At 42.0% G+C, this 22,569-nt stretch overlaps 1 protein-coding gene across 2 annotated transcripts in view; it reads left to right on the forward strand.

The window, feature by feature from the left end:
* USP46 (ubiquitin specific peptidase 46) overlaps positions 1-6,174 on the forward strand; it is a 62,632-nt gene extending 56,458 nt beyond the window's left edge. For both annotated transcript variants that reach the window (XM_004268276.3, XM_033425444.2), the window contains exons 8-9: positions 1,880-1,958; positions 2,806-6,174. In XM_004268276.3, the coding sequence (XP_004268324.1) occupies positions 1,880-1,958; positions 2,806-2,907 (181 nt within the window). In that variant the 3' untranslated portion in view covers positions 2,908-6,174. The remainder of the gene's footprint in view (positions 1-1,879; positions 1,959-2,805) is intronic.
* Positions 6,175-22,569: the final 16,395 nt, after the last annotated feature.

Genomic DNA, 22,569 nt, shown 5'->3' on the forward strand with positions numbered 1-22,569 from the left:
CAAGGTCAGAGCAGCCCTGGCAGCAAGGCTGAGCTGGTGCCGAGTCACGCATGCTACTAATGAGGATTCTTTAAATTCCTCCCCGCTAGAGGTGGAATTGTTCCCATACACGGAGCAGGTGGCTTCTGGCCGTGGGCTCTGGAAAGCTCTGAGGTTAGGGAGCTCAGCCCTTCTTGTGCCAGGACCCCCGGCCCACAGTTGCCCCCGGTGCACAGCCTCCTTCGTTGATTTCTCCTGCAAGCATTTTTAAACCCTTGTTTCCTGGGTTCCGTAGCAAGATCTGAAGTTATAGCAGTGAACGGGACACACAGGGGCCCTACCCTCACGAAGCTGGGCATCTAGTGGGAAAGATACATAGTTAATAAGTAAACGCACCAGGCTGCTACCACCAAAACCACACTGCAAAATCACTTTATGATTTTGCTTAGTGCTATGAGGAACGATCGGGGCAATGACAGAGAGCAACGGAGACACCTCTTTAGGGAAGGTGGTCGGCAAAGATTTATCTACCGAGATGACATTTGAGCTGAGGCCTAAGGAATAAAAAGAGCCGAGAAGGCAAACATAGGTGACGGCAGTTTCAGGCAAGCTCCAGCGGGCACAGCACCGAGATGGGAACGGTGATGTGTATGAAACAGAGGAGGCCTGTGGGCTGGAGCTCGGGGGGAGGGGAGAGAGTGGCCTGACAAAGGTGCGAACAGACCCTTTGGGGCATGCTGTATTTAAAGAAAGCAAGCTAAGGCAAATTCAGCTTTCCAATTTTGATGGTGCGTCGAAAAAACAAAACAAAACTCTAGATTTAGAGTTAAAAATTCCCTCAGTTGTGCACACCCAACTACATAGTAGCTGCTGTTTGGTGGTTCTTTCTGCTTTGTGTAATGTATCTTTTTGTTTTCGTGCTTGTTATTATACATTTTAGTGTCACATCTTTCTAAAACTTGAACCAGATCACGTCATTCCTTAAAATTTCCCGGTGTCTTCCTGGCTCACTCACAGCAGAGTCCAGAATCTTCGCCGCGATATCCCATTCCCGTCCCTCCTTCACCCCGGGCTCACTGGACTCTGGCTGCCTTGCTGTTGGGGGAACACGCCAAGAACTATTCCCACCCCTACGCCTCCCCCAGACCTTTGGCTACACACACACACACACACACACACACACACACACACACACACACACACGCCTCCCCCAGACCTTTGGCTACACACACACACACACACACACACACACACACACACACACGCCTCCCCCAGACCTTTGGCTACACACACACACACACACACACACACACACACACACGCCCCTTCCACTTCCGTCAGGGAAATTCCTTCTGTTCAACTGTCCTGTCATCAGAGAGGCCTTCTTTCACCACGTTATATCCAATACCGCCTTCCCTCTATCGCTCACCAACCCATTGCTCTGCTGTATTCTTCACGGCACTTGCCACCAATTGTAATATATTTGTATTTTAGTTTGTTTATTACCTCTCCAACCCTCATCTCAAGCGAGTGGGGGCTTTGTTTCGTTTTCTGCTTTTTAGCCCGACAGCCAGGATGGGTCTGGCACATACTGGGTGTACCAAAATTATGTGTTAATATTCGTTGAATTTGAATGTCTGTTTCCCCCAGCAGATTGCGAGTCCTTAGAAGACTAAGATGAGGTTTTTCTCATCTTTCTCTTATGCCCAGCACAGCTCCGGCCCCTGGGTGTCCCTCCGTGAGTTATGGCCAAAGGAATGTGGAAATAGACATATGTACCAAGTTCTCTGTCCTGAAGATAGAGGGTTTTTACCCCTAGTAAATCACTGCATGTAGAGATCTACATAGAGTTTTATGGAGAAATTAATGTTAACTTGGTGACTTTCTTTGTTTTTTCCAGTGGTCCTAATCGTGGGCATTATATTACTATTGTGAAAAGTCATGGCTTCTGGCTTCTGTTTGATGATGACATTGTAGAGGTTGGTATGCAGATGATTTTATCAGAGAGAAGTGGGGCAGAGACGGTGTTTGGGGATGTGTGTGTGTGGACATTTTCTAAAGTAGGCCTGTTTTCCCATAATCTGACTTGAAAACAACTTACATTTCTCTCAAAACTAAATTCTGCTGCTCCCCATTTTCTCTGGAAGGGGAGAAGGGGTGTGATCGTGGACTCATCAATACTGCGTTCTTGTTAACTGATTAGCCGTAGACATGGGATCTCTTTGCCGCCCATGTGTAAGTCCTGTTTCCTACAGTGACTAAAGCCCTCTCTGGGACCAAATAATAAACTTCAAAGTTCTATTAAAATTCTTCTATTATACCAAATTTTTCTTGTATTGATTATTATTTTAAAATAAATATTTTTTCAATCTGTTAAACCTGGAAATCTATATGATACCAAAGTATTCCACATATTCATTTTGTTGTAAAGGAATACTAGCTGGAGAGAATCCCACACTCAAAGACGTGGTCTCTTTTAGCCCACTTAAGGTAGCACTAAAGGGAAGAAACTCTGATGGCCTGAAAGAATTAAGGTTATTCCCAAGAGCTCCCCCAGTTTACCATTTGAAAGATGCAAGTCCTGGCTTCTTCCAAGAGCACCCACCTATGGTTGCTGATAGATTAAAGGGTGGCTTTCTTCCCCAACGATATGCAATGTATGTAATCATGTCCCTCTGTCGGGTCTGTGGAGCTATCCATTTGCTATTGAAAGTTCCCAATTTTACGATAGTGTTTCTTACATTTTCTTGTGCATTCCATTAGTGTTTCTTTCCTTCTCCCAGGAATCATGTTAAACCGTTGTATTGTTTTCTCTTTTGCTTGCAGAAAATAGATGCCCAAGCTATTGAAGAATTCTATGGCCTGACATCAGATATATCAAAAAATTCAGAATCTGGTTATATTTTATTCTATCAGTCAAGAGAATAACTTAAAGGACTGTGGGACTAATTCGAGTGGGGAAATGTTCAAAGCACTCTTACCTGGTTTCTCTGCAGACGTCCCTCTTTCCCAGCGGCCCACCAGCGGCGTGGCTCCGAGTTCAGGGGTCTGGCTGTGTGACTCTCCCCCTTCGTTTTTCTACATGCAGCACTACTCGTGGTTTTATGTTAGTCTGAGGTAGAGTTAACTGCAATCAGATTGTAGTAAGTTTTAGATGAATAACATTTGCTAATTTTAGGATCAGGTACATGCCATGCCACTGGCTGTGTCTGGCTGAATTAGAATGACATTTCCTATGAACGTCGACAGTCTTTTTGGGGTCTTTGCTCATCTTCCTAAATGGCTTCCGGGGTCTCCTTTCAATGCATTCCTTTAACTTGTCCCTGGAAACACCGCTTCCCGTTTTTAGCTTCTCTGCCTCTTTTCTGACAGAAGGACAGAAGAATGGGGTAGGTACTCACCTTTTAGAGCTGCAACTATAGCTTTAAGTTTTGCCAGTGAAAATGTTTAAAAGTGAGTAACCTCGAAACTGAATTCATCCTCCGGGTGGAACAGGGTGAACAGAAGCCGTTCGCGGTTGCTAGCGGCTGCCCGGGGCTGAGCTCACCCAGCCATGAGAATTCCAGAGGCTGAGGAGGTGTGGGGCTCAGGGCAGGCAAAGCCAAGAGGAGGTAGCTTTTGTGCACAGTGGAAAGTTGCTTTTCTTATCTTTCTACCAAAACCAAGTTTCAGGAAAATAGCTCTATGCTCTTTGTTTTTAGTGATGCTTTTCTTCTGTCCTGTGAGTTGTATCTCCTTTATCCGGCGCTGCTAAGCTTCCCAAGGTATCTTTCCGATCCTGCTGGTGTTTCGCAGTCAGTGGTGGCAGAGCTGAGACACCACAGGGACTGCCTTGCGCCCAGCTCTCCTTAGCTAGGCAGCACCAACACCGTCCTTTCCCAGGAAGAACGAAGGCTCTGCACCTTTCCTCCCATCAGCCACATTGTACAGCTGTTCACGTTTTAGCATTTCAGTCTGTGTACTGAGGCCCTGGCAAGTTCCAGGGCTAACATGGAACCTTCCGTACAGGAGATACTGGAGTTAGCTGGGGATGCAAGTGGGTCAAAGGAAGTGTCAGTGGGCGGGTGGAGGGATGAACAAAATGGTGGCGTTTCTTTGGCTCAGACTCCCAGGATGCTTGACAAACGGAGTTTTTTGGAAGAACCTCATCTCACCGTAGTTACTTTTTGTTACATATGTATTTATTAAATCTTTTGAGTATTGGCACCTTTTATTAAAAGGGTCGATACAGTGTTTTGCTGTTGAGCTGGTTTTTGGTTTCCTACAAATGTTATGAGTTGTAGATCTTGGCTTCCTTTGGGAAGACAGTTGACTTCCATGCGCTATAATATACTGTGAACCTGTTATTTTGTTACCTAATAAATCAGCGAAGGAACATGCAAACTTGTGGCATAATGTGAACTAAAATTGAAATTGAAAATGTTACTGGCCATTTTGCGACAATTAAGAGCATAGCACTTTATCTAGATGAAAACTGGATTTCTTATCTTTGAAGTATCTTGAACTGTTTGTCGCTCACAACTTACATAAGCATGCCAACACTTCATCTGTTCATGCTTGAAGTGAAATGTTTTACTTTTCACTGGAGAAGACAAAAGCAGGGTGATCTTCACGTTATTGTTTTATAAAAGTGATGAAAATATACCTTGCCTTGTTTAGAGGTGAATTCATATTTATAAATAGTTTGTCTTTTTTTCCTCCACAAAACTTATGCAGTAATGGCGTACCTGGAAGGTGTGTTTTTATTCTCTTTTAAGGAGAGACACTTTCCAGTTGAAGGTGACTGTTAGAGGGGGCTGTTTGTACTATACATAAACCATATATTTGACTGCAGGTTGCAAAGTTTAAAAAAACCCTGATTGATCCCTAATATATTTGGAACTGATACATGAGAAAAACTATGAAAATTATCTTTGAAATGACTCTTGAAGCTAATTTATTAGAAAAAAATTTTTCAGTTGGAAGTCTAAGGAAATAATATCTGAATGCTAAGTCATGGATTCAGTTTTTTTTTTTTTTTGATGTGTAAAAAGTTTTTCCCAGTGACTTAACTGAAATAATGCCTTTTAGTAGAAAAGGTCAGTTAAAATTCAGTATTCACGGATAAATTCTTGGACTAAAAAAATAAGTATCGAAGCTAACACAGAGACACTAAAATGGTTGTGTGTTGCAGGAAAAGAAGATTGAAAAAAAGACCAAAACACACTTATCCGCCAACACTCCATCAGTTTTTTAAACTTTAGAGCTATCTGGGAACTTCTTCCCCCTTCCTCTTTAATAAACGAAAGAAACACGAGGCAGCTACATTTCCCCCTCAGTCATTTCACTTTATGTGAAGACTAGAGCACATAAACACTTCTTTATTTTTCATCCCTCATTCATTGTGTGAAGCAGAGATGGTGTGGGATGTGTGAGACCATTCTGAGGTCAACAATAGCACAAAGGCTCAGCAATATTCCCTCAAGTGGCCAGGGTTTTTGTGTGTCGTTTTCTGGCAGGAGTGAGCAGGCCTGCTGTATTCCTTTTAACTGCTGGGTGTTTTAAAATAAGTTGCAGTGTTTTCCACCTTAAAAAGAGAAGGAATATTTGCTTTATTGGTTACTTCTTGTTTAACATCTAGATTATGTTACAGTGTGATAAAACCTTCATTTGTTTGAAAGTCAATGTTGGTAGAATGCCGACGCCCAGTCCTGTTATTCTGATGCGTTTTCCATTCCGAGGCAACATGAAGTGGGCTGGTTTGAAGAGAGCCAAGGAGCAGCCCAAGAGGGTGGTGCTTTGACTAGGAAACCAGTCATATTGGTTTCATAGCCTGGTATATTTTGGATTTCAGATGAAATGGGGAAAAAAATGACGGAAATGGTCCCTGTGCATTTATTTTCATGGATACCCTTAATTTTCATGGGCATGCCTAACAATGAAACTATGTTCTAACTGGGGCTTAGGGCTTATTTTAGATATTGGAGTGTAGCTTTATTACAGATGGATTTTATCTTTAAACATTGCATTTTGATCAACTTTGTATATTCATGTGTATTAAAATATTGTGCACTAAATGTTTTGCCCTCGTTTGCTATTATATGGTCAAGGCATTTATCAGCACTAGTGTGATTAACTCATGTAAGTGGCATGGGTCAGGGAAAACGATTTCCTATGTTTCTGCCTAATTAAATTTGTTTTTCGGTATTGCATTAATTTATTTTGGCTTCCATTTCTGTATAACCAAAAGAGTTACTGTATTTGTGTGGCATTCATTTATTTGACTTTGTTGCTAAAATTTTTTTTTTAGTTTTTATTTAAAATAATCTGTACCTTTTTTTTTTAATGTAACCAATTCAAGCACTTTAAGCAATAATGTCAATCTTGTGAAACTTCAATCAGTTTAACACCCTGCCTCTAAAATTGTTGGCAAAAAATAAATAAATAAAAGAGGAATTCTCTTCCTAGAGAATTCTATCTCGGTAGCATTATACACATGGACTTAAAATCCTTTTCATAAAATGTGAGTCATTGGTAAGCCTCCTGTCCAGGTAATCATTACAAACCCAATTTTGAAGCATTGTAGAGAATATTCTGGTCATTGTAATAATGGACGTGTAATAATAACGTACTGTCCACGTTCATAAAGTTAGTGTTCTGGAGATATCTCACCTCTTTTCTGATTGAGAAAGATCAGCACAATTAATCCAGAAACCTTTGTCTGGGGAAGAGCAAACTGAGACTATCAGTGAAAAAAAGAATTAGGGTAGGTATATTAGGCATCACAGTGAATTGCTTAGCAGCGATTTTGCATAGAAAATACCCTTTACCAGTTACGAAATAAAAGATCCATTCCCAAAATAAGAAAGTGGCTTCCAGCTCTTTGATCCCATCAGCATTTGGTTTCTAGGAAAGGGTAGGAGTGCGGTCCGGGCCCTGGTGTACTGCCAGCAGCCCCAGGCTTCTGGACGGGGTCTGAGCTGCAGTGACCCCAGCGGGGTGCGCACCGCTCCCTCCATTGGCCTGCCAGAAGCGGGCCAGTGCAGGCCCATGTTCTAGGGTCTCAGAGCGTGGCCCTCCCAGGGCTGAGACTCAAGCTTGCTGTTAAAATGCGTAAGGCTCTTCTTCCCCCCCAACCAGTCACTTCAAGGGGTCCGTGTGTGGACAGGAGATTGTCATTTGAATGCATTTTCCTGGGCCCAGTGATGGGAATAAAACCCCACAGACCAAGAGCAAGGCAATGTGCCTTGAAGTCTCCCGGTTTCCATCCACCTTCTCCCAGGGCAGCTCAGTTGAACCTGGCTGAGCTGGGACAGGCTTGCTGGGGAAGAGCCTGCATCCACCATGACGGCCATGGGAATGGAAGACGTCAGGAAAAAGGGGTTTTCTTTTCTCGGCCTCCTGTTTTCCATCTGTCCTATAGGGCTTATAGGATAGGCCCGTCACCGCCAGCATGACACAGTTTCTGGGGAGTGAGAAGAGTTGCCCATTTCTCCAAATTTCCCTCCCTCTGTTCATTGCGACTTAAAACCCCTTGAACAGAGAACGAAGCCTTCCATTTCCATGCCTTGTATCCCCACGAAGATAAAAAAAGCTTGCTAAGTCATTCCCCACCCCCCATCCCCGAGGGAAGTTTGACCGTGGAGATGGTACTCAGACCTCTTAGACTTGTCCTAGAGATGCCCCAGGTGGAGAGATTTTTAATTAAGCCATTATTTAGCACCTGTTATATGCTAGGCAAGGGGACAGGAGTTGGGGGATAAAAAGGTGAAGCAGATAGGATCCCTCTTCTAGTTTCCTCCCTCAGAGAAAAAAGGTTTGCGGGAAAGAAATTTAAATTGTGGAGATAACGTGGGCGGTGAAATTCATCACAATCTGGCTCATTTTGGTATTCAGCCTGGGTCTTCCTGAACAGATGGACACTGCTCCAGCTGGTGCTGTGGGTAAAGCAGCCCGGTTCCTTCTTGACCTTGGGTCCCCTTCTTGTGTCCCACTTTCCTCCTTGCCTGCTCTCCATGTTGCCTTAGCCTGCCTTTTAGCTTCTTCTACTAGGGACGACACAATTTTTTAAAACAATGCTTAAATCCATTAGGGTACAGTGATGGACTTGAGCATTTTGCCTCTTAATTCTCATGTTAAAAGAGCCAGAATATTGAAAGTCTTAACAGAGGATTTTATGAATAAATTATCTAAACGATCTCTTTCCATGATTACCAAATAATTAGAGCCTCTCCGAACTTAACCAAAATCAATCCAGCATGAGTTTTTAAGCTCTGTGACTAATGATTTTATTGGCTTATCAACCTATGTTCCCTTTTTGGGTTCCCTTATGTTTTAATAGTACGTTGAATAAAACACATTAGGAGCTTACAAATGAATGAAAAATAGCTTCATTTTGGTTCTAAGACACCAGAGTCAGAAACATTAGATTTTGTAAAAAGGATTCCTAATTTTCTACTCATTTCCCACGTGATGATTCATAATAAAGTATTTATTAACAACCTTGGGGGTATCATACTCATGTTGTAAGTTATATGGATGTGTCTTTCACTTTTTTCTCCCTCGAGTGAGCATACAGGTTGTATCAAGGTGGTATGGAATTCCACAGAAACTCTGCACGGGAAGGTTGGGCATTTGTGTTGTTGGTGGAAATCCTATTTTGTTCTTACCTCGTCCTGGTAGTTAGGGATCTTGGAGAAGAAAACTGAGATGCAGATTTGACTTGACAGGAAGCAAAATAATTTAATAGTTGAAACCACTGTTTCTATATATTTAACCAAGTCCTCTTTCTATGATCCAACTCAACTGTATTTGTATTTCAGAGAGTGTCTCTTAATTGACCTTGCCTGAGAGAACATTCTGTGCTGAGATAACTGAAAATAAACACAAGGAAAATTGGAGAGTGAGTCTTCTGCAGAAAGCTAGGTCTCTTCACTGTAGAGCCCGTCTTGGGTTGAGAATTGCCTGTTTCCCAAGCTGAGGGGTAGAAAAATATTTTTCAGTGGGTTATAAAAGCTGTGTAAAGGAGAAACTCATTCTCTTGCCGCCCCCCAACCCCATAGAATAGTTGGAAAACCCTGAAAAGAAGTTGTTTCTGCATATTTTTCCATCTTTGTTACCCCAAAGCCCAGAGAACCAGAAATAAGTATAAATTAGCCTAAATATGTTGTCTTTTCCAACTTTGACTTATGAGCCTCCAGCAGAAGTAGGGGTGAAGGCTGCAGAATGGAGAGGGACCCTCCTCCTGGACATTCATTGATTGTTCTGATCTTTGTGTCATTTGAAGAGTCTGCAAAGAACATGAAGAACAAACTCACTGCAGAATCTGCCCTCAGATGGGAACTGGTAGAGAATGTAGAAGAATGAGGAGGTGGGGTGTGAATCTCAGGGGGTAAGAGGAGGGGAATAAGGTTGAGACCCTTCTAATGTGACACAGCATAGCTCCTGGCCTCAGGTCTCACTGCAATGTCTGTCCCAATCTGTGCCTTTGCCCTGCAGAGTCGGGAGGGATTGCAGGGGGGCACTTGTGCCCTTTCTGTCGTTGCTCTGACCTTGATCTCTAATAGGAGAATTTCAGACTCAAGTCAATAGTCTTGTGAAAAAGCCCTACTGGACTTGGAATTGCAAGTCCAGGTTCTGGCGTGGGCTGTCACTAGCTGGTGCCATCGTCACAGCGTGTGCGGAAAGCAAAGGGTCAGGAAGCAGAAGGTCTGAGTTCGAGTCCTGACTGTGGCTTCCTGGTTGGATGATGTTAGAGGTTTGTCACCTAAGTCAGACGTTGGTCATAATGTTGGGTTTGGGATGATAATGAGAGGTATTTGTCAGAAGGGCCCTTCTCAGGTCCTCAGGGAGGTACAGCCACAATTGCCAAAACAACAGAGAGCATACGAGAGCTAGTTACTTAAACAGGAAGTTGTGGGGTATTGTGCTGTACTATTTCATTTAACCTAATCCCCACGACATCTTCCAGGCATAAAAGACAAGACTAAAGAGAGCTGAGGGGTGGCGGGGGGAAAGCAGCCCCCGATAGCCAGGAAATAGCCAGCGATAGCTACACCTGGGATGTTTTCTGGAGCTGGCCCAGCAACTCCAGCTGGACCATGGTGTTTCCTAGTAGGACGTAAACAACCTCACAGGACACCAACCTGAGACAAGGTCATGGTATGACCATGATGAAGTGAAACAATAAACAAGACCGCTTTGTAATTTCACCTAAGCATGGACAAAAACAAGATCACTGCAGATTGCAAAATACCAAACACCCCTCTCCTGCCAAATCCCAGTCACCGCTGCTGCTGTACCAGTGACGGCTTTAGCACTGCTCCCATCTGTCCTAGATGAGATTTATTAAGATACATGATCAAAGGATTAGCCCCCCTTCCTGACAGCACCCAGTCCAGAGTGAAACTCTGTTCCTTGAACCCTCCCCCAAACCACCAAACCAAAGCCCCAATCCTGTAAGTTCTAGCAGCCTCTTACTGAAATGCCCCCACGCTTCCCCACAGTGTGTGGTCTCTCTGAGCTTTATTTTATTTATTCATTTATTTATTTTTTGCGGTACACGGGCCTCTCACTGTTGTGGCCTCTCCCGTTGCGGAGCACAGGCTCTGGACGCGCAGGCTCAGCGGCCATGGCCCGCAGGCCCAGCCGCTCCACGGCATGTGGGATCCTCCCGGACCGGAGCACGAACCCGTGTCCCCTGCGTCGGCAGGCGGACTCTCAACCACTGCGCCACCAGGGAAGCGCTCTCTGAGCTTTAAACACAATTTTGTTAAACACAGTTTTATTCCTGGAGGTCTGGCTGGAGAGCACGGACAGAGGACTGTGCTGGACTGAGAGATCAGACGCTTCCTGTGGTCGGCCTGTGTCTGCTGATCTCATGGTTGCAAAGGAGAAAGGGCCACACATTCAAGGTTGTCATCAGTGTCCTGAGACCTAATTGATCTTCAGTGACTCCTGCCCAGAGGGGATGCTGGTGGTGGGCTGGATGCCAAGTAACTTTAGATGAATCTGGACCTCGGTTTTTCCTAACCTGTAAAATAAAGTTAGAGAGAACAGGGTTGTGATGTGTAGAAACTGCTAGAAAGCACGAGAGGTATATAATGTGATTATGAGCAGGATATGGTAAGCCTGACAAGCTTTGTTCTTTGTTTATCTATTCCTGGCACCTCCACACCTACCCTTAGAATCCCTCAGGCTCGGGAAGAGATACGGGAACATATGTATAACTGATTCACTTTGTTATAAAGCAGAAACCAATGCACCATTGTAAAGCAATTATACTCCAATAAAGATGTAAAAAAAAAAAAGAATCCCTCAGGCTCAGCTGTGTCTGTCTCTAGAGCCCTTGAATTCACTGCAGTGTCAGAACCCCTATTTGAGGCAGGGTCTGAAACCAATAAGATGGGACCTGAGCTCCATCGGTAGGAAGCATATAAAATCTATTTCAGGAATTCCAACTTTCTACAACAGGCAAGGTCCCAGTTCTGTACGGACCTTGTGTATGTGGAAGAGGTTTTTAGAATCATACAGCTTGGGTGGCATAAGGGGCAGCGAGGGGTGAAGTCAGGTGGCAGAAGAGGTGATTGAGGACTTGTGCTGGGTCTAGTGCTCTCTAGTGGGAATGGCCAAAAATACCTCCTGATTTTTCTCAAAAGAACTGCTAGACACGTCTCGCTTTTATTTTATGTACATTATTTGTCCATGGGTTTTTGTTAGAAACAAACAAACCCAAAACCTGACAACAATTACCTTGACTCCATGCCAAGTCTTAAGTTAAACAGGCCCTCACCTTTCAGCAAGATGGGGCACTGGAACACAGGAACCCAGGGTCAAAGGAGAGAAGAAAGTGACCTCTTTGAAGACAGAGAGTGTCCTGTTCACCTCTGAAGCTTCATGGCCAGAGAAGGGCATTGAGTGAAAACAAGAGCATGAGATCAGGCAGGGGCTGGCGTGGAGGAACTAAGTCAGGAGGGTAAAGGACAATTGATTTCTCGTCCTACTTAGCTTGTTAATGTCACAAAGCCGGAAGGGAAGAAAGGATAAGGAAGGAAAGAAAAATGGCAACTTTGAGAAATCGATGTAAGGGTTTAAATCAAAGATCTAAGAGCTTCTGTCTTATTTGGGGAGGTGTCAGGAGAGCTACCCACAGCAAGCCAGCTAAGGTGACAAGGCATCGTTTTACTCCCTACAGCCCAACCCAAGGGCAAATATACTGTTTTATTTTCTGTGCACATTTTGGCTAAAATTCTTTATAAGCTACTGATTTTTGTGATAAAGATTGTGAGGCCTCACAGGGACTCAGTGGTTTTAGAATTTCTGGAAAATTCGTTTGCATTTTGGAGCAGTCTTACATTGTTTTTGTATTGACCTTTATTTGTAATCATATCTGCTGACCCTGAACTTTAGGATATGTAATAGAATTTGAATTACATCAGGCTCAGGATTTTTCTCTTCTCTGTTTGGGTATATAGGGAAGTGAAGTATTGGACAGAAAGTCTCTAGTGACGTCTGAAGAGTGTGAATAAGTGAATGTTAGAAGTGTGAGAACATTCAATAAAGAAAAATTGCAAAGCAGGGCCAAAGGGAACAGAAAGAATGTGTTAGTCTTCGTAGGCGAGGCTGGTTAGTGTGTGACTTCTGTCACAGGAAGAGTTAGATGAAGCTGGCTGATAGAATCTATTTTAAAATAGATCTCAAGGAAGGCAGATACATTTTATTTTTAAAAACTTCATTATGGGAAATTTTAAACATGTACAAAAGTAGGATACAGAATAGAATACATTTCTGAACCTCCATGAACCCATGATTCAGCTTCACCGGTTAACTATGGCTATTCCTGTTTCAGACAGATAGAATTCTCATATTGTACTGGAAAGTCACCAAACTCACAAGCTTCCAACTTTTCAGAATCTGTAAACCTGTAGAGGATAACTATGCGAGGTGTAGTTCAATTCAGATTAACAACCACCTCTAAGGAATTATCTACTTAGTCATTGCTCTGACTTGAAATAATGTGTCATTCCTCTAACTTGAAATGTTTTGGCATAAATGCAGAGTGCAGAAACGTTTTATGTGTGTGTGATATAGAGATGTTATGGTTGAAATAGGCTTACTGTGTATAGTGGCTAAATAATATGAAATATAGTGGAGCTGAAGCTGCAGTGTTTGAACGTGACCACATTTACTTGGAAAATTATAACAAAGATAATGGCACTTTACTGTAGAATATAGAATATGGTCTTACGTATATTTTCTTACGTATATTTATACAAAAGTGAAAAGGCCCACAGCTCTCCCACATGCTTTCTCTTGTAGGTTTTCACCTTTCCGTCTACCCCTTGCTTCTGGAATTTTCCCAAAGAGATGGCCAGGCTCAACATTCCTGTTTGTCTCTACCTTTTCCTGTTGGTATTTTTCCTTATGGCGTGTCATTAGCAGTTTTCACTAATCAATGGATTAAACTGAAGAATGCCAGAGAGGGAAGGAAGTTCCTGGATAAGAGTGCAAACTTTCCAGACCTGGAAGGCCTGAGATCTTAGCAAGACTGGCTTGCATTGTTTTCTAAGTCAGTATTACCTAGAGTAAGGAAGGAGGGGCTGGTGGAAGTTGCTGGGCATTGAAGCAGGGTCACTTCTGTGTAGTGGACCCGTGCAGCAGAAAAGGGTTGCAGGCTCCATTTCAGCTTTCTGAATCTCCGTCTCTTCCTGGTTCCTGCAGAGCCACAGGGCTTGGACAGGAAAGAGAAAGAGGTGGTCTTAACATTCAGGGGTAGAGCAGGAACCAGAGGGTCTTATGCATGGAACCTCACCCTCCCCGTCCCATTGTCCAAATGATCAAGGGCTGAAGTTTCCAAACTTTCCATTTAGTACCACCATCTTTGTGAAAAATAAAATCTTAGGTAGAACTTTACTACATATGTATGTAGTATTTTCTATGGTATTTTATTACTGTGCAGTTATTTTATAAGTTAATTTTATAAAGTTAATCAGAACAAAGCAGCTACTTGAAGAACATGAAAATTTGGAATTGGCAGTCTGCTATTGGTCTCGGCAACCAGTTTGTATCTGAATTTTGTTTTTGCTCACAGAGGATTAAGAAAATCCAACTTCACACAAATACATGATTGAAAGTACTGCTTTTGTTTTGTTTCTGTTGTTTTTTAAACAGTTGTCTTGCATTATCCAAGATTCTTTTCAATAAAGAAAGGTAGTAGGAGAACATTTTTATTTTATTTATTTATTTATTATTTTTTTTACATCTTTATTTTTATTAATTTTTAAATCTTTATTGGAGTGTAATTGCTTTACAATGGTGTGTTAGTTTCTGCTTTATAACAAAGTGAATCAGTTATACATATACATATGTTCCCATATCTCTTCACGCTTGCGTCTCCCTCCCTCCCACCCTCCCTATCCCACCCTTCTAGGTGGTCATAAAGCACGGAGCTGATCTCCCTGTGCCATGCGGCTGCTTCCCACTAGCTATCTACCTTACGTTTGGTAGTGTATGTATGTCCATGCCTCTCTCTCGCTTTGTCACAGCTTACCCTTCCCCCTCCCCGTATCCTCAAGTCCATTCTCTAGTAGGTCTGTGTCTTTCTTCCCGTCTTACCCCTAGGTTCTTCGTGACATTTTTTTTCTTATATTCCATATATATGTGTTAGCATACGGTATTTGTCTTTCTCTTTCTGACTTACTTCACTCTGTATGACAGACTCTAGGTCCATCCACCTCACTACAAATAACTCAATTTCATTTCTTTTATGGCTGAGTAATATTCCATTGTATATATGTGCCACATCTTCTTTATCCATTCATCCGATCATGGACACTTATGTTGTTTCCATCTCCTGGCTATTGTAAATAGAGCTGCAATGAACATTTTGGTACATGACACTTTTTGAATTACAGTTTTCTCTGGGTATATGCCCAGTAGTGGGATTGCTGGGTCATATGGTAGTTCTATTTGTAGTTTTTTTTTTTTTTTTTTAACATCTTTATTGGGGTATAATTGCTTTACAATGGTGTGTTAGTTTCTGCTTTATAACAAAGTGAATCAGTCATACATAAACATATGTTCCCATATGTCTTCCCTGTTGCGTCTCCCTCCCTCCCACCCTCCCCATCCCACCCCTCCAGGCTGTCACAAAGCACCGAGCCAATATCCCTGTGCCATGCGGCTGCTTCCCACTAGCTATCTACCTCACTGCGTTTGTTAGTGTGTATATGCCCATGACTCTCTCTCGCCCTGTCACAGCTCACCCTTCCCCCTCCCCATAACCTCAAGTCTGTTCTCTAAGAGGTCTGCGTCTTTATTCCTGCTTTACCCCTAGGTTCTTCATGACATTTTTTTCTTAAATTCCATATATATGTGTTAGCATACGGTATTTGTCTTTTTCTTTCTGACTTACTTCACTCTGTATGACAGACTCTAGGTCTATCCACCTCATTACAAATAGCTCAATTTCGTTTCTTTTTATGGCTGAGTAATATTCCATTGTATATATGTGCCATATCTTCTTTATCCATTCATCCGATGACGGGCACTTAGGTTGTTTCCATCTCCGGGCTATTGTAAATAGAGCTGCAATGAACATTTTGGTACATGACTCTTTTTGAATTTTGGTTTTCTCAGGGTATATGCCCAGTAGTGGGATTGCTGGGTCATATGGTAGTTCTATTTGTAGTTTTTTAAGGAACCTCCATACTGTTCTCCATAGTGGCTGAACCAATTCACATTCCCACCAGCAGTGCAAGAGGGTTCCCTTTTCTCCACACCCTCTCCAGCATTTATTGTTTCTAGATTTTTGATGATGGCCATTCTGACCAGTGTGAGATGATATCTCATTGTAGTTTTGATTTGCATTTCTCTAATGATTAATGATGTTGAGCATTCTTTCATGTGTTTGTTGGCAATCTGTATATCTTCTTTGGAGAAATGTCTATTTAGGTCTTCTGCCCATTTTTGGAGTGTGTTATTTGTTTTTTTTTTGTTATTGAGCTGCATGAGCTGCTTATAAATTTTGGAGATTAATCCTTTGTCAGTGGCTTCATTTGCAAATATTTTCTCCCATTCTGAGGGTTGTCTTTTGGTCTTGTTTATGGTTTCCTTGCTGTGCAAAAGATTTGAAGTTTCATTAGGTCCCATTTGTTTATTTTTGTTTTTATTTCCATTTCTGTAGGAGGTGGGTCAAAAAGGATCTTGCTGTGATTTATGTCATAGAGTGTTCTGCCTATGTTTTCCTCTAGGAGTTTTATAGTGTCTGGCCTTACATTTAGGTCTTTAATCCATTTTGAGTTTATTTTTGTGTATGGTGTTAGGGAGTGATCTAATCTCATACTTTTACATGTAGATGTCCAGTTTTCCCAGCACCACTTATTGAAGAGGCTGTCCTTTCTCCACTGTACGTTCCTGCCTCCTTTATCAAAGATAAGGTGACCATATGTGCATGGGTTTATCTCTGGGCTTTCTATCCTGTTCCATTGATCTATCTTTCTGTTTTTGTGCCAGTACTATACTCTCTTGATGACTGTAGCTTTGTAGTATAGTCTGAAGTCAGGGAGCCTGATTCCTCCAGCTCCGTTTTTCTTTCTCAAGATTGCTTTGGCTATTTGGGGTCTTTTGTGTTTCCATACAAATTGTGAAAGTTTTTGTCCTATTTCTGTGAAAAATGCCATTGGTAGTTTGATAGGGATTGCATTGAATCTGTAGATTGCTTTGGGTAGTAGAGTCATTTTCACAATGTCGATTCTTCCAATCCAAGAACATGGTATATCTCTCCATCTATTTGTATCATCTTTAATTTCTTTCATCAGTGTCTTATAATTTTCTGCATATAGGTCTTTTGTCTCCTTAGGTAGGTTTATTCCTAAATATTTTATTCTTTTTGTTGCAATGGTAAATGGGAGTGTTTTCTTGATTTCACTTTCAGATTTTTCATCCTTAGTGTATAGGAATGCCAGAGATTTCTGTGCATTAATTTTGTATCCTGCTACTTTACCAAATTCACTGATTAGTTCTAGTAGTTTTCTGGTGGCATCTTTAGGATTCTCTATGTATAGTATCATGTCATCTGCAAACAGTTACAGCTTTACTTCTTCTTTTCCGATTTGGATTCCTTTTATTTCCCTTTCTTCTCTGATTGCTGTGGCTAAAACCTCCAAAACTATGTTGAATAATAGTGGTGAGAGTGGGCAACCTTGTCTTGTTCCTGATCTTAGTGGAAATGGTTTCAGTTTTTCACCATTGAGGACTATGTTGGCTGTGGGTTTGTCATATATGGCCTTTATTATGTTGAGGAAAGTTCCCTCTATGCCTACTTTCTGCAGGGTTTTTATTATAAATGGGTGTTGAATTTTGTCAAAAGCTTTCTCTGCATCTACTGAGATGATCATGTGGTTTTTCTCCTTCAATTTGTTAATATGGTGTATCACACTGATTGATTTGCATATATTGAAGAATCCTTGCAATCCTGGAATAAACCCCACTTGATCATGGTGTATGATCCTTTTAATGTGCTGTTGGATTCTGTTTGCCAGTATTTTGTTGAGGATTTCTGCATCTATGTTCATCAGTGATATTGGCCTGTAGTTTTCTTTTTTTGTGACATCCTTGTCTGGTTTTGGTATCAGGGTGATGGTGGTCTCGTAGAATGAGTTTGGGAGTGTTCCTCCCTCTGCTATATTTTGGAAGAGTTTGAGAAGGATAGGTGTTAGCACTTCTCTAAATGTTTGATAGAATTCGCCTGTGAATCCATCTGGTCCTGGGCTTTTGTTTGTTGGAAGATTTTTAATCACAGTTTCAATTTCAGTGCTTGTGATTGGTCTGTTCATATTTTCTATTTCTTCCTGAATCAGTCTTGGCAGGTTGTGCATTTCTAAGAATTTGTCCATTTCTTCCAGGTTGTCCATTTTATTGGCATAGAGTTGCTTGTAGTAATCTCTCATGATCTTTTGTATTTCTGCAGTGTCAGTTGTTACTTCTCCTTTTTCATTTCTAATTCAATTGATTTGAGTCTTCTCCCTTTTTTTCTTGATGAGTCTGGCTAATGGTTTATCAATTTTGTTTATCTTCTCAAAGAACCAGCTTTTAGTTTTATTGATCTTTGCTATCATTTCCTTCATTTCTTTTTCATTTATTTCTGATCTGATCTTTATGATTTCTTTCCTTCTGCTAACTTTGGGGTTTTTTTGTTCTTCTTTCTCTAATTGCTTTAGGTGCAAGTTTAGGTTGTTTATTCGAGATGTTTCCTGTTTCTTGAGGTAGGATTGTATTGCTATAAACTTCCCTCTTAGAACTGCTTTTGCTGCATCCCATAGGTTTTGGGTCGTCGTGTCTCCACTGTCATTTGTTTCTAGGTATTTTTTTTATTTCCTCTTTGATTTCTTCAGTGATCACTTCGTTATTAAGTAGTGTATTGTTTAGCCTCCATGTGGTTGTATTTTTTACAGATCTTTTCCTGTAACTGATATCTAGTCTCATAGCATTGTGGTCGGAAAAGATACTTGATAAAATTTTAATTTTCTTAAATTTACCAAGGCTTGATTTGTGACCCAAGATATGATCTATCCTGGAGAATATTCCATGAGCACTTGAGAAAAATGTGTATTCTGTTGTTTTTGGATGGAATATCCTATAAATATCAATTAAGTCCATCTTGTTTAATGTATCATTTAAAGCTTGTGTTTCCTTATTTATTTTCATTTTGGATGATCTGTCCATTGGTGAAAGTGGGGTGTTAAAGTCCCCTACTATGAATGTGTTACTGTTGATTTCCCCTTGTATGGCTGTTAGTATTTGCCTTATGTATTGAGGTGCTCCTATATTGGGTGCATAAATATTTACAATTGTTATATCTTCTTCTTGGATTGATCCCTTGATCATTATGTAGTGTCCTTCTTTGTCTCTTGTAATCGTCTTTATTTTAAAGTCTATTTTATCTGATATGAGAATTGCTACTCCAGCTTTCTTTTGGTTTCCATTTGCGTGGAATATCTTTTTCCATTCCCTCACTTTCAGTCTGTATGTGTCCCTAGGTCTGAAGTGGGTCTCTTGTAGACAGTATATATATGGGTCTTGTTTTTGTATCCATTCAGCCAGTCTGTGTCTTTTGGTGGGAGCGTTTAATCCATTTACATTTAAGGTTATTATCGATATGTATGTTCCTATTCCCATTTTCTTAATTGTTTTGGGTTTGTTATTGTAGGTCTTTTCCTTCTCTTGTGTTTCTTGCCTAGAGAAGTTCCTTTAGCATTTGTTGTAAAGCTGGTTTGGTGGTGCTGAACTCTCTCAGCTTTTGCTTATCTGTAAAGGTTTTAATTTCTCCATCAAATCTGAATGAGATCCTTGCTGGGCAGAGTAATCTTGGTTGTAGGTTTCTCTCCTTAATCACTTTAAATATGTCCTGCCAGTCCCTTCTGGCTTGCAGAGTTTCTGCTGAAAGATCAGCTGTTAACCTTATGGGTATTCCCTTGTGTGTTATTTGTTGTTTTTCCCTTGCTGCTCTTCATATGTTTTCTTTGTATTTAATTTTTGACAGTTTGATTAATATGTGTCTTGGCGTGTTTCTCCTTGGATTTATCCTGTATGGGACTCTCTGTGCTTCCTGGACTTGAGTAACTATTTCCTTTCCCATATTAGGGAAGTTTTCAACTATAATCTCTTCAAATATTTTCTCAGTCCCTTTCTTTTTCTCTTTTTCTTCTGGAACCCCTATAATTCGAATGTTGGTGCGTTTAATGTTGTCCCAGAGGTCTCTGAGACTGTCCTCAATTCTTTTCATTCTTTTTTCTTTATTCTGCTCTGCAGTAGTTATTTCCACTATTTTATCTTCCAGGTCACTTATCCATTCTTCTGCCTCAGTTATTCTGCTATTGATCCCATCTAGAGTATTTTTAATTTCATTTATTGTGTTGTTCATCGTTGCTTGTTTCATCTTTAGTCCTTCTAGGTCCTTGTTAAATGTTTCTTGCATTTTCTCTATTCTATTTCCAAGATTTTGGGTCATCTTTACTATCATTATTCTGAATTCTTTTTCAAGTAGACTGCCTATTTCCTCTTCATTTGTTAGGTCTGGTGGGTTTTTATCTTGCTCCTTCATCTGCTGTGTGTTTCTCTGTCTTCTCATTTTGCTTATCTTACTGTGTTTGGGGTCTCCTTTTTGCAGGCTGCAGGTTCGTAGTTCCCGTTGTTTTTGGTGTCTGTCCCCAGTGGCTAAAGTTGGTTCAGTGGGTTGTGTAGGCTTCCTGGTGGAGGGCACTAGTGCCTGTGTTCTGGTGGATCAGGCTGGATCTTATTTATCTGGTGGGCAGGTCCACGTTTGGTGGTGTGTTTTGGGGTTTCGGTGGACTTATTATGATTTTAGGCAGCCTCTCTGCTAATGGGTGGGGTTGTGTTCCTGTCTTGCTAGTTGTTTGGCATAGGGTGTCCAGCACTGTAGCTTGCTGGTCGTTGAGTGAAGCTGGGTGCTGGTATTGAGATGGAGATCTCTGAGAGATTTTTGCCCTTTGATATTATGTGGAACTGGGAGGTCTCTTGTGGACCAGTGTCCTGAAGTTGGCTCTCCCACCTCAGAGGCACAGCACTGACTCCTGGCTGGAGCACCAAGAGCCTTTCATCCACATGGCTCAGAATAAAAGGGAGAAAAAGAAGAAAGAAAGAAAGAAAGAAAGAAAGAAAGAAAGAAAGAAAGAAAGAAAGAAAGAAAGAAAGAAAGAAAGAAATTAAAATAAAAAATAATTATTAAGAAAACAATTTTTTTTAAAGAAAAAAAAAACAACGGATGGATAGAACCCTAGGACAAATGATGAAAGCAAAGCTATACAGACAAAATCTCACACAGAAGCATACACATACACACTCACAAAAAGAGGAAAAGGGGAAAAAATAATAAATCTTGCTCTCAAAGGCCACCTCCTCAATTTGGGATGATTCGTTGTCTATTCATGTATTCCACAGATGCAGGGTAGATTAAGTTGATTGTGGAGCTTTAATCTGCTGCTTCTGAGGCTGCTGGGAGAGATTTCCCTTTTTCTTCTTTGTTCTCACAGCTCCCAGGGGCTCAGTTTTGGATTTGGCCCCGCCTGTGCGTGTAGGTCGCCTGAGGGCGTCTGTTCTTCGATCAGACAGGACGGGGTTAAAGGAGCAGCTGATTCGGGGGCTCCGGCTCACTCAGGCTGGGGCGGGGGGGGGGGGGTGGGGGGAGGGAGGGGCACGGAGTGCGGGTGGAGTTTGCGGCGGCAGAGGCCGGCGTCACGTTGCACCAGCCTGAGGCGCACCGTGCGTTCTCCCGGGCGAGTTGTCCCTGGATCCCAGGACCCTGGCAGTGACGGGCTGCACAGGCTCCGCGGAAGGGGTGTGTGGATAGTGCCCTGTGCTCACACACAGGCTTCTTTGTGGCTTCAGCAGCCTTAGCAATTCATGTCGGTCTCTGGTGTCCACGCTGATAGCCACAGCTCACACCTGTCTCTGGAGCTCGTTTAGGCGGTGCTCTGAATCCCCTCTCCTTGTGCACCCTGAAACAATGGTCTCTTGCCTCTTAGGCAGGTCCAGACTTTTTCCCGGACTCCTTCCCACTAGCTGTGGCTCACTAGTCCCCTCAGGCTGTGTTCACGCCGCCAAACCCAGTCTTCTCCCTGCGCTCTGACCGAAGCCCGAGCCTCAGCTCCCAGCCCCGCCCACCCCGGCGGGTGGGCAGACGAGCCTCTCGGGCTGGTGAGTGCTGGTCAGCTCTGATCCTCTGTGCGGGAATCTCTCCGCTTTGCCCTCTGCACCCCTGTTGCTGTGCTCTCCTCCGCGGCTCCGAAGCTTCCTCCCCAGAACATTTACTTTTGAGGTCTTCATAAAAATAAGTTAACCTCCCAAGTTATCTCAGTTGGGGGTCTCTAATGAGTTTAAATTTGATTTATAACACTCTTAAGCATGTCTGTTCATTATTTAACCTAGTTATTTTTAAAAAGTGAAATCCTAATGAAAACATTTGTGGAACCCGCAAAGCAGGGTTCCATGGAACACAGTTTGAAAACCTCCAATCTGATGCTAAAAAGGTAAGGCTTCCTTTTATTCCCTTACCCAAACATCTTTCAGCTTTTAATGCTGCCCTTTCATGGCTTTCCCCCCTTTTAGAGAGGGCATTGAACTAATTTATTTTTTCAGCATTACTGAGATATAATTAACATATAATATTATGTATCTTTAAGGTATACAACATAAAGATTTGACATATGTATGTACTACAAATAAATACCACTGGTAAGGTTAGTTAACACATCCATCACCTCACATAGTTACAATGTTTCGTTTTGTTTTGTGGTGAGAACTGTCTTAGCAACTTTCAAATAGCATTGAGCTCATTGTACCTCAATTTCACTAAGATAGCCCTGTTGGTGGGAGGATGGAGAGGAAGGTTCAGTAACCAGCTTGTTCTGCCTGGGTCCCTGTGTTCCCATCTCCCTTCCCTCCTCTCTGCTCCCCTGCCCAGCACCAAGGGGGTGGGTTCCAGTTCCAAGGAGCATTGCCTAGTACATGGACTTAATTCTCATGACTTCTTCAGTCCTTCCATTAAGACTTCCCCTTTCAGTATCGCATGGCTTGGACCCTGCTTTCTCTGAG

The sequence above is a fragment of the Orcinus orca genome, chromosome 4, assembly GCF_937001465.1.
Source record: "Orcinus orca chromosome 4, mOrcOrc1.1, whole genome shotgun sequence".
Taxonomy (NCBI): domain Eukaryota; kingdom Metazoa; phylum Chordata; class Mammalia; order Artiodactyla; family Delphinidae; genus Orcinus; species Orcinus orca.